The 12,088-nt window shown below is 38.9% G+C and overlaps 1 protein-coding gene across 1 annotated transcript in view; it reads right to left on the minus strand.

The window, feature by feature from the left end:
- The window catches only part of LOC104160863 (integrin alpha-V-like), a gene marked incomplete at its 3' end in the record, with an annotated part of 28,238 nt that overhangs the window by 11,443 nt on the left and 4,707 nt on the right, over positions 1 to 12,088 (minus strand). The window contains exons 4-5 of the mRNA XM_009699104.1: positions 1,220 to 1,311; positions 610 to 724 (exon numbers count right to left, since the gene is read on the minus strand). Coding sequence (XP_009697406.1) covers positions 610 to 724; positions 1,220 to 1,311 — 207 coding nt within the window. The remainder of the gene's footprint in view (positions 1 to 609; positions 725 to 1,219; positions 1,312 to 12,088) is intronic.

A 12,088-nucleotide genomic window follows, 5' to 3' on the forward strand; every position in this document is an offset into this window, starting at 1 on the left:
AAAAAAAAAAAAAATAATCCTAGCTTGAACATTCAACTTTTTTACTTCTGTATTTTAAAAAAACATTATAAGCATCTGAATAATCTGCCAATTCAACTACACGATATGGATGCAAAGCGTTTGGAAAATAAGATGTAAAATGTTCAACAATATAATTAAAACAATGCACAACTACATATGTATGCACACATGGAAATCAGAACATACTTGTGCAAAACCTTGTCTTCTAAAATGAGCTTTCTCTTTAAATTACTTGAATAACAATAATTAGGCTTGAGAAAATTCTAGAGTTGGTCTTTGAAAAAGCACTTGCTATATAATTTTGCTTGAGTGATTACTACAGAAGTGGTCCACTCAAAAACTGAAGTCCTCAATTCCAATGATACTTGGGATCTAAGTTTTTCCTCTGGCCTACAGTAAAGAAAGCAAGGTCTGCATCCTCAACATCAACTGGAGGAGAATTGAGATGTCTGGATCTAGCTTAGTTTTTTTTCTAATTGCTATGAGGCCATACACAGAAGGGGGAAATGTCTGTTAAACATCTCACTTCAAATGTACACAAAATAGAACACAAGAAAAATTTCAAACAGAAAAGTGCTTTACACTTACTTGACCTGCAGGGTGCATATTCTACGGATTTAGATCCGGCAAGCAGGTAACAAGTTCCTACAGGTTCTCTCTCCTGTTTGGTTTCCGTTCTCCAGTGGTACAATGGGGCACAGGCCTAAGGAAGAACACATGGCAGTGAGGAAACAAACTCCTCTTCAAAATGCTGCGGGATATAGAATAATACAATGGAATTCCAATTTTCTACAGAATAGTACCCCCCAAAAAATTTGTGTTGTTATTAGAGGAGATTTATACTATCAGCGCTGGGGCAGAAGTATCACCAGTTTTCAGATTTAGAAATAGCTGATTTATCACCAAAACTTTAGAAATAGTATTTTCTGAAAGCAACAGTTGTAAAGAGTTCATCAAGAATTTGTAACACGTTCTATTTTCAGCAAACTAATTCTACTACTTTCCTCAAAACCAGACAAAAATGCTACAAACTTTGTTTATAAAGAGTTAGGAAAGAGCTAGCCAATAAATTCTGAAAAAGACAAATCATGCTGACTAGTGGGATTTTGTTTAAATTCTGAGTTATCCAGATCTTTTCACATTTTTTCCCACTACAATATCCCATTACTGAGGCATTTGAAGGGCATCAAAAACCTACCAGAATTTTATCATTTCTGGATCTCACAGAAGCTCCAAACCACTGATGAGACTTAAATTCCAGCGGATCATCAGGAGCGAAATCTCTGTTGCCTACAGAGAAAATGAAAAAACAGCATGATTTCACAGGAAACTACAGTAAGAACAAAATGAAAAAACCCTAAGTCATTGGGTTTGACACATACAGAGAAAAGCGGGAAACAGTAACAGTAGAGAATATCATCCTTTCAGGGAACTAGGCTTTAAGAAGGATTTATTGTTCATTTTTCCATCTAGGGCCAAATGCAGCTGTTTTTACACAGGAAGTATTAGCACAATACTGATTTCTTGTAAGAGCTCAAAGTTTATAGCATCTTTAACAGTGACACAGTAAATACCTCATGCTCGAGATACTTGACTTTCAAGTCAGATTACAGCACTGCTCAAGAATACCAGTGCCAAAGCCAAGTTAGGACTAATGCTTCTAGAAGAAATATTGCCCTGATTAAGTTCTGTGAGTTTTGCCTTTGGCTAGAATCAGGACAGGATTTCTTTGACTATCGTACCAAGCGTTAACATCTCTATTCTGAATGTCACTGCAGTGTACAAAGCATGGGAACTAGCATGCTTACAAGCTACAAATAAAGTGAAAGGGTATTCAGTAACAAAAATGATAGAGAGTTTTCCACACAGAAGAGCAAGTTAAACAAGGGATAATTGGCACAGCTGTCTGTATGTTAGCTGTTCAGTGATGAAGGCTAGTAGAAGCAACTTCATGAGTGGTATTTCTGCGAGTGTGAATGTTAAAAGTCTTTAAAACATGTAATGTTCTTATGTACCTCCACTGGAACAACAATTGAAACTTTGCCAGCCTAATGAGAGAAAACGGATGTAACACTGGAAAATTTATCTTTTTTAAAAGTCACCTAAATTGCTGGTTTACAGTGCCTAAAGCTAAAGGAGTCAATGAGGTCAACAGCCATACATCACCCACAGGCTGCTGGGGGGAATCCCCAAACCCAACCCCACTATGAATCAGAGACCTGTGACCACTTGAATCAAAACTTCCTTGCTTATCTTACACCTTGGAAAGAATGTTTTGTCTCAAGAGACTGTGTTACTTCCATTTGGAAAATCCCGTGAAAAGGACTACAAAAGTGATTCTAATCTGTAGAGTCAGCCGAAACAAGCAAGTATCTGGGCTACTTTAGCTCTTAGATTAGAACTATGTAGAAATCAATGCCAAGCACACAGCATCACAAAGTAGTATTGTGTTTTTTCTAATTTCATCAAAGGCAATGAAAAAAACCCAGTTCTTTCTGTCATCCTCTCCTCCACTCTCTTATTGAACAGGTGCTACAGACATGGAGGTCCTGATGACTAGCACATCTGCACAGATTTATGAACACTTGAACATTTATACTGTCACCCTTGCACAGACAGAAGTGTAGTTTGGGGACCTGCATGTCACCTTCTCACGGTACAGAAAACAAAACCAGATCAAGATGTGTTCCAAATAGGGAATTATCTTTAGTACACTTCTAAAATCCCTGTTTTATCATAATCTTTTCCCTTGCTTGCCTTTAATTCATGAAAATCCACCCAAGGACGGTTTTGTTCAAAGGATGCAGTTGCAGGACTGAGTTGGTTTCAGATGAAGCTGTCACCAAAAGGGGCAACAGTTCCCATTTGCGCCTGCTCTCCATACGTTCCTGCTGCCAGTCTTTGTCTTGGCACTATTACCTTCTGGTCACATAGTCACAACATGAACCACCTACGAATGAACCCTACTAAAAAAATATTCAGCTGGATCAGGAACCAACCCAGCCAACTGCATGGGGAGGGAAGTACTGCTAACCTGTTGGGGAGAAGACGGAAACGTATGGCTGGGAACTATATCCTTTTTGGCAGCATCAGGGACTCAAAAGTGGTTTCTTCTGCTTGTAGCCACACCCAAGGTTATGCAGCCTAGAAAGACAGATTTGGCTTCTACCCTCTATTCGACCAGCGATTCTCGCATACAAAGAAATCTCTCAGCTTTACTTGCCAAACAAAGCTTTAAACGATATAAAACTTGAGAATAGTTATGGCACAACATTTTACACCTTTCTCTACTGTTGGATACTTACACAATGCTATATAGCTGTAACTAAAATGAAAGGTAAAGCAGACTCCTGTTGTACTAGGTACTATTAAAGTGTCTAAGACATAAACTTGCCATTTAAGTTAAAGCAATTGGCAGCAAGTAGAAGGAATGGTCTTGTTGCAATAGGAGGTAAGCAGCCATTCAGCATTATCAGCAATCTGATTTAATCAGTGGTGTCAAGGAAATCAGTCCTTCAAGTTTCAGCTGAATGCATCAGCTGAGACCGCATAAGCCAAAACCAAAAACAGAAAGACAAGAGTACTGGTTAGTGGTGCCATCAACCCATACTCCATGTTGACTGCACTGGAGAAGAGGGGAACCAGTAATTTAAGGAGCCCCTCTCTGCCTTTTCCCTGTGCATTGAGCTGCTGGTGCTGCCCACCCCCCCCAAGGAAGAGCCAATGTCGAGGACAGCAGCTACAAAAGCTTCTCTCTCCCTCAGTCTTTAGGGGACAAAATTATTTTTTCTACAGTACTGAAAAAGCCCTGATTCAGCTCTAAATTGAGGATAATATTAGAAGCCTCTCTCCAAGTTTATTTTAACAGGTAACCATCTAGGCTTTAAGATACAGCCAGAAGCTGGCATATGAAAGAATCCCTAAATCACAAAGCAAATGAACACAACCCCAAGTTTATGTTCCAAATGTAGTTTATTATGTTCCAAATGTCATGACTTCAGAAGCCAGCGTCATAATTTCTGAAGGCCTAAATAACAAATTAGGAATTCTTATGCTTAAACACACACCCCCACCGCATAGTAAAATGTGCTCCATTAGGCAATTTGGCTAAATAAATTTTATTTATTTCTAGTACGCTACTATTGCTAAAAATATTTTACAAACTTTTTAGTCAAATTGTCTAATGTCAGTGCAGATGCACTGACATAAAACATAAAACAACATCTGCTACAAGGTTAAGATGCCTTACATTGTCTATCCTGTATTTAATGCTTCTTTAGGTTCTCTAAAACTAAGTGGGGTGATCTTGGGGAGAAGAAATTGCTGTTCAGCTTCAAACTGGCTGTAACACAGGAAAGCGCGTTAAGACACAAAAACTAGATCAAGTAGAAAGTACGTACATTGGAAAGATGGACTTTTCACATAAGAAATTGTGAACATTAAGTACAGGCCAAACCTGATGTTAACTCTCCATTTAAGAAGAAAAGTAATCTTTACCCACAGTCATTCAAAATTCTCCCCAGGAAAAATACTGTGTAAATAGATCATGGGCCCTTCCCTCAGTTCCAGAAGAGAAATTAATTTTATGAGGAAATCTGGAAAACACCCTATCATCAAAAATCCCCTTGCTTTAAATGAGAAAAAATTTGGGTTTCTATTCCTGACTGGGGAAAACAAACGTAAAGAACACTTAAATGTGAGCCCTCACTGAAGCAAATCAGAGTTAAATAAGGTGTCTTAGCTATACTGTAAAGTAGGTCTGGCATGGGAAGATATAGTACTGACTTAAGCATTTCTGTGTTTTAGTATAAATAGAGAGCCTGACTTTATTATCAGTGGTAGTTATGGGAAAAAAAAAAAAAAGGCCTTCCCCCATACCTTTTCAAAATAGTACCTATATTTCATGAAGCAAACTGTAATATAGGTAGGATTTAAACATACAGGGGTTTATAAATCCAGACCAATGTTTTGATGCATTACAGTCAGCCTCACTACTGTAAAAGTTCCTATAGCCACTGCTGGTTTTCTTGTATTTCTAAATTCTTTTACAGTGTCTCAAGATTACCTCAGAATTGTCCTTAAACCAATGATGTAACCTTTTAAAGAGGCACTCAAACAAATATATCTAGGCAATACAAACTATGTTCTGACTAAATTTATTCAGGAAAACATTTAGAGTTTTTACACAATGCTATTTGTCAGACTAAAATGCAGCCGCTACAGGAACTTCTCCTGGATGGGTCATTAATTCCAGGATTATGTCATTTGACCATAGGGTATTATTTTTTACCTGTGAAGGCAGCTCATGCCGTGGTTTTTCCTTTGCTCCTTCTCATTGTCACAGACATCACACGTGGTGACTTTACTTAACTCTTCCATTAGGGAAAAAGGGCTGACATGCCAAGCCAACAGTGCTTTATCTCACACAGTACCTTCCAGGTGGGGCGATGGGGTTGTGAAGGCAGGAGCAGAATTGCTTTAAAAATCCATTACATAGGTGCGTTGTTGCTGCCGGACCTATGGAACACTGTCACTTTACTGCATTACATACGGTTTAAATTTACAAATGGAAACTAATGTGGAGAGATGCTGAGTAGAAGTCACAGAAAAAGGAAAAAAATAGTCTAAGCCATCTTCCAAGCATAATAAAGTGATCAAAAGTTCTTTCAGTGCTGGATTTCTTTTGGCTATCAGCTTTGGATAACTGGCAGCTTCTTTTTCCAATATAAATGTTATCAGGTACAGAAACAATGGTGTTACTACAAAATGACTGCAGTTGAGTAAGCACATCGAGTTGTAACTTGCAGCCCGCCTGTTTGCATGGCAATGAGAAAACCGAACTAAAACATTTGCCCCTGATCTTGAGTGCCAGACTTCACTGAGATAATCACGAGCCAAGAGGCAGTGAACTGATGAAGCCTGGTTCAGTGTTGTTATACTACGAATACTTAAGAAGTTGTAAAATTTAAATAGTCACCCAATTCACAGAATCTCCACTAAAATAAACCTCTTCGTAACTATAACTATTCGAAGAAAATTATGTTGCCCCTTCTAGGTAAAGGGAAGCTTTATGCAACTAGCCAAAAGAAAAACAAACTTGTAAAATATACAAGAGCACTGTTTTCATAATATGAGAACTTTACATGGTATAAAGCTATCTATCTTCCAGCTAAAATCTCAGCGATTTCAACCTTAGTTAATGAGGCAAGAGTAAGTGAGTACAAGTTTATCCTTACTTGAGAGTCCCCATGCTGCGAGGCTGCTGATGGTTTAGCAACCCTGGTTTAGCCACAGTGTTTTGTTAATGACTCAGGGAGACGGGAATACAGAGCTTCCCACTATTCCCCTTCCCTCTTCTGAGGTATAAATCTTGCTTTTTTCCCCAGGCGCTGCTGGAACAAAAGCATCTTTTCCCTTTGCCCAACATAAGTAAGAGACTTTTTTTTTTCCCCCCAAGTAGTCATACTGTTGAGATTCAGCTACACACACACAGAGCCAACAGTATTCATCCAGGAGTCTACCTAATCACAAAAGCATGAGCATTTTTCCACTGTCAGCTCTAACAACATGCAGAGGTTTTATACATTCTGCCACGCTCTTTTGTATTCAGAGCAGTACCCAGAGCCCAACGCAGGATTCAGTTATACCTGCACACACGATAAGGATAACAACCAAACTTCAGTGGGACTGAGGTAACATAGATTTAGCGAGATAAAAATCAATCCATTTTACTACAAATGAATGAATAGCCTTTGCAAGATTTATTGCTTTATTGTGGACTAAATCGATAGCCTTCGAGATTGAAATCCCCATACAGACTGCACCCTAATACCAGTAAAACAATCAGCTAAAAATAAAACAGTACTTTGTTAAAGCATGCTATTTTCACAAAATACCAACCTATCCCACACTTCCTTATCTGTAAGTAGAAAGGATGGAGTTATGAACAACTGACTCATTTGCACAAATGATCAAAATCTCCAAAAGGCAAATACAAGCTCACGACACCCACCCCAGGCACAACTTCCCAACATCAGCAGATTTTACACTGTGCAATGTTACAGCACAAAGCTGCACAAGGCAGTTAAAATACCCACTTCAAACTAAATAGGTCACAAATAGATACAGGCATGCCAAACTGGTGGTTTAGGCTTCCAAACAAAGACTCCTATTGTCTAAAATCACTCACTTGGGGATAGAAAAAAAAAAACAAAAACACACAAATGTGGAAACATAAGGAGGAATCAGGAGAGTTTTCTTGTAAGTATCTTCCTTTTCAAAAGCTTCTTTCTCTTTTAGCACAGATCAAAGTAACCAGTCTTGAAAGAATTTAATCCAAAAATATTTAAGAACAAATAATTTATCTACAATTACTCTGGTGCTTCAACACACAAGGGAAGGGGGGGAGAGAAGGGACAGTACAACAGCCAATGTGATAAAACTTTATGCAGCCAGAGGCTACACTGAATTCTTTCTCCAAAGCAATGAAAACACACTACACAGCTGAAAACTTTTGAGATGCTCTTATTTTTTTAGTATTCAACAGTTTCTCTTAAGTTTCCCTAATCTTGAATTTTGAGATGTGATATATAGAATGAAAACGGCAGGGAAAGCTTTTACCAAAAGAAATGACAAATTAGCAGTGCGTCTATCTGTTTTACTATGTGTCTCAGAAGAGCAAAACAATACATTGTCTGAGCAAGCAGATCTTTCTGTGCTAAAAACGAAATCTGCTCAAGAAATCTGCAATTCATTAGCATAGAAGTTCAAAGTTGTTTTATGAGCGTATCTTCCTTTGTAACAGTTCATAGAGCTGTCTGCATTTCATCAGATCATCTAAATGCAGAAGCTCTTGAAACAGCGTCAGTACTGCACTTTTTGATGCTGACATAAAGAGCTGCGCCTGCAAGCATCCTGTACTGGACCAGGTACATTTCCTCATTACAGCTTTCTTTAAAACGGCAGGTTTTTGTAAGAGAAACTTTATGATCACAAAACCGTTTTGTTACATTGTTATGAAAAGCCATGGGAGCATGAAGAAATGGTGTTTCTACCAACCTGCTTCCCACTATTCTTGACTGCTGAAGAGCTAGGACCCCAAGGAATAAAAGTAAAATATGAACAATTATGAAGATTGTTTCCTTTTGGAGAACAAGCACATAGGAAACTCATTTGGTTTACATTGATTTGCTACATATTGCTCACATGTGTACAGTATGATTAACACCAAATGGTTACATGGGTCTCTGAAGAACTGGTTTTTTGTCAGAATGAATTCAGACTGATCCTGATCTCTAGAATTCCATGGCCAAATAATGGAGATGTTTATCTAGATGTCAGACAATTAGCTAAGTGTATCCACTCTGCTATTCCACGTATGTCAAACTGTAAAATACGTAAATAAAACCATAAAAATGACTTGTTGATTTTCCCAAAATGTGCACTTGACCAGCCCTCTGCTCACTGGTTTTGTTGCTTGGCTCAGTGAGTTTTTGATCCACCTCTTGCACAGAAAAAACATGTTTTATTTTATACACAATAAGTGGACAACTATATAAAATATATATAACTCGCAGAAAAACCTTTAACTTTTCATGAATCTTTTTCCTGAGCAAGATTATGGAAATACTTTCAGCAATATTTGGTACTACCTATGCAAGCTTTGCTGTGCTAGTCCGTGAATGCTGTGGAAGGAGAAAAGGGGAGGGAGAATAGATGTGTCTTTAAAACAAATGGCTTTGGAACTTCGTCTCAAAACTGATCAGAAACAGAAAATGGGTTGCTATATTAAGGGCATTCCTTTTACAGTTTACCCACAAGAAATATGTTTTTCCTGGAGAAAGCTGCTAAGCAGCTGGCAGATGAAGCCAACTGTTAAGCTCTCTAAGAGAGGAACCACCTCTCCAGTCAGTCTTGTAGAAAAGAGTAGTATTAGGGCTCAGTGAGCTGTAAGAGTAGTTTTTCCACCATTTGCTTTCCCAGATTCTTTCTTCTTTATAAGATGCAGAACATTCCCCTATTGCTATGGATTAAAACAGAAAATAAAGTAAGTTTTCAGTCACAAAATTATCTGGTATGAAGAACAGATAAGAATAAAGGCAAATATTTACCCGCCTTGACCTATAACTTGTGGGTTTTGGTAATTTGAATGTGAAACGTAAAACACCTTGCAAAGGAAAGGATTTACTAATATTGTTCATGCTTGTGACAATTTTGAAGAATACACTATCTTGAGAATATAAATTTCCCCCTGGTGCTTTTGCTGAAAAAAATACAGCCTCCTACACGTTCTGAAATTCTGAAAGTTAACTGAGACAGAGGGGAAAAGAATCCCAAGTATTTTACATAACAATTCAACTGAAATTGTGGTAATGCTGTGGCAATTGTAGCAAGAAGCCAAGAGACATAAGAATACAAATACCAGAAACTTTAGTTTTGTGACAGTGGCACGTTTAGCTACTGAATTAACAAGGTACACAGGAATAAGGCAAGAAGAAGTTCGTCAGTGCTTACATAGCGCTTTCTAATCAGATCTAGTTCTATTTAGATTTGCAGGATAACCTGTTAAAGTAACAGATCGAAGCACTGCTTCGTATTTCAGTTTTGCAGCAGGATCAACAAAAGCAGGCATGTGAGGAAGCTTGCTCTGGTGGGTGGTCGATGGTTGGTTCGTTCTTAACTTTAACCTTTACGTGCTTCTAAGAGCAAAACCCAGCCTGAAATGCATGCCTAATGATACCTTAAAGCCTTTAAAAAAAATTGACTCTAACTTTCGGGCCATGTACACACAAGCACATCCAGCACAGCTATACGCACCCCTGAATTTGAGGGCATTTTCTACCACACAAGTTTGTTAGGCAATTTTCACATAGTCATAACTATGTTAAATCAAAGCCAACTGATGTCAATGCCAAAATGTTCAGAAGCCCCACAGCGCCGCATCTTTACATTTGGGAAGTGTTAATGTGCGATATAAACATTTTGCCTTCCAAAGCCACCATGTATACCAGAACGTCAAAAGCAATTAGTATAATATGCACAGAAACACGCACGCACAGACACACACAGACACATAGACAGAATAGTCTCTAGTGTATTCTTACATGAGTGTAACCATTGTGCTGGGAGACTTACAACAAGGGAAGATCCCCCTTCCCCTTCACAAATACACTGCTGTTTTAAATGACAAAATACGCTGTGTAGGAACAGTCAAAGAACTTTTTTTGGCCAGCAGTTAAAAATTCTAACATAGGCTTTAATGAGTGTTTTTTTTCAAGTTACAGGCTGGTGGGGAGGGCGTGAAAGGGAAGGAAATACATCTATTTCCAGCATGAGAGCTACATGAGCTCCACGAATGGACTCCTACTGCCCAGCTCCCCTCCTGAAAGAGCCAAGTTGTACACACAGGAAGAAATAAACCAAGTACTAAATTTGGTCCTACAGGAACTATCAGCTTAATGACTTACCGCTTCCTCCAGAGGAGCTGGGGTGAGGGTAAATGCAAGTAACAATCAACGCTGGTATAAGGTAAGGGCTTGAACAACTCCTCTGTAACATCAAGCAGCTCATACCTTCTCTCCTGGGCTACATAATAGCTGTTGCATTTGTCTCACGTAAATGACCACGCTTCTGTGCTAATACAGTATTAAAGCGAAAAGCAAGTGTTTGAAAATAAAACCAATTCTATGCAGCCGCTACTGTGCAGCTGAGCTCAGTGCAGCCTTTGTACAGATGGGCAAGAAGAAAGGACCCATAAAGCTGGAGAAGAACTTAACTAAAAAACAAGGAATGTTTAAGAAGAAAACATAATAGTTACTGAGAGAGGAAAAAAACCCTTGCTTGCTGGACCTCTGTAAAACCCTACTCTCGTATTTATTTGCAACACAACCACAAGACAAGCAGACAAACACAACCTCACGCAGTCAGAACCAGACTCCCTCTTTCTTCCATTCCCTTGCTACACTCACAGCACAGAAACATGGCCTCTTTCTTGCTGTCCAACACTTCGTACAAGACCCAGTGGCTTGGTCTGGTCCGGGATCTGTCAGCTATGGTACCTGGCACAGGGAAGCAGGAAGAGGAATAGGGGCACGCTTTCTAGTAATGAGAATTTTGCAACTCCACATATGGAGGTTGGCATTGACAGGTAAAGAGAGAAAAGCCACAAGTACAAACGTTCTCACTATTTTCACAGGTCAGATTTCTCACTCGCTGTAAACAATTAGAAAAGAACTCTGAAGAAACCCATCTAATTAATTATGCAGAACTTGTGCTGCTTTTTCCATTAACAGACTGCTAAATAATCAGGGAGGAGGGGGATATATAAAAATCTGCCTTCTATTGCAGGGCTAAGCAATACCTCTGGAGTTACAAATCACATTACACAAATGTTGAAGTGATAGAGGAACCTGAATTCTTGCAGAGGTTGCGCTCATCAGCTACAAAAGCACGTTCTCATGAGCAGCACAAGTCTGTGGTCAAATCTTCGGCTTCCCATTTCCTGCCGAGTGAATCACAAGTCCTCCCTAACCCCTGCTACCTTACGAGGTAGGGCCAGGCAGGAGCAGAGGTTTACACCGTGTTGGCAGGAAGACATTGTCATCATAACGTAGGGAATCAACCATTGTATTACGCACAAAGAAAAAAGACATTTTAGTTTGTCTCAGTGCGTTTATTATTTTATTATGCTGAAATACAATGCCCCTTTTCATCCAGCGAATAATTGACAAATGCATTATTTCCCAATTCATTGCCACAAAGCTGGAATGAGTTAAAATGTGCCTGAAAGAAATCCTCTTAAGCCATTATGACCTGCTATTTTTACTGGTAAACTTCAAGCAATTGATGTGCCCATTACTTAAAGGCAAATTATAAGCAGAACTGTTTGTTTGCCCAGTAGCATATACCTTAAGCACAGACACACAGCAAACCAGCGTGGCCTCTGTACCTATTTACTTTGCCTGGTATATGGAAAAGCCTATTGCAAGTGTTCACAGGATAAAAGGATAAAAGCACTGCAATTCCCATTGGAAGATGCATCTAGAATCTACCCACGTGGCTCATCTTT

The sequence above is a fragment of the Cariama cristata genome, unplaced genomic scaffold, assembly GCF_000690535.1.
Source record: "Cariama cristata isolate BGI_N322 unplaced genomic scaffold, ASM69053v1 scaffold16274, whole genome shotgun sequence".
Taxonomy (NCBI): Eukaryota; Metazoa; Chordata; class Aves; order Cariamiformes; family Cariamidae; genus Cariama; species Cariama cristata.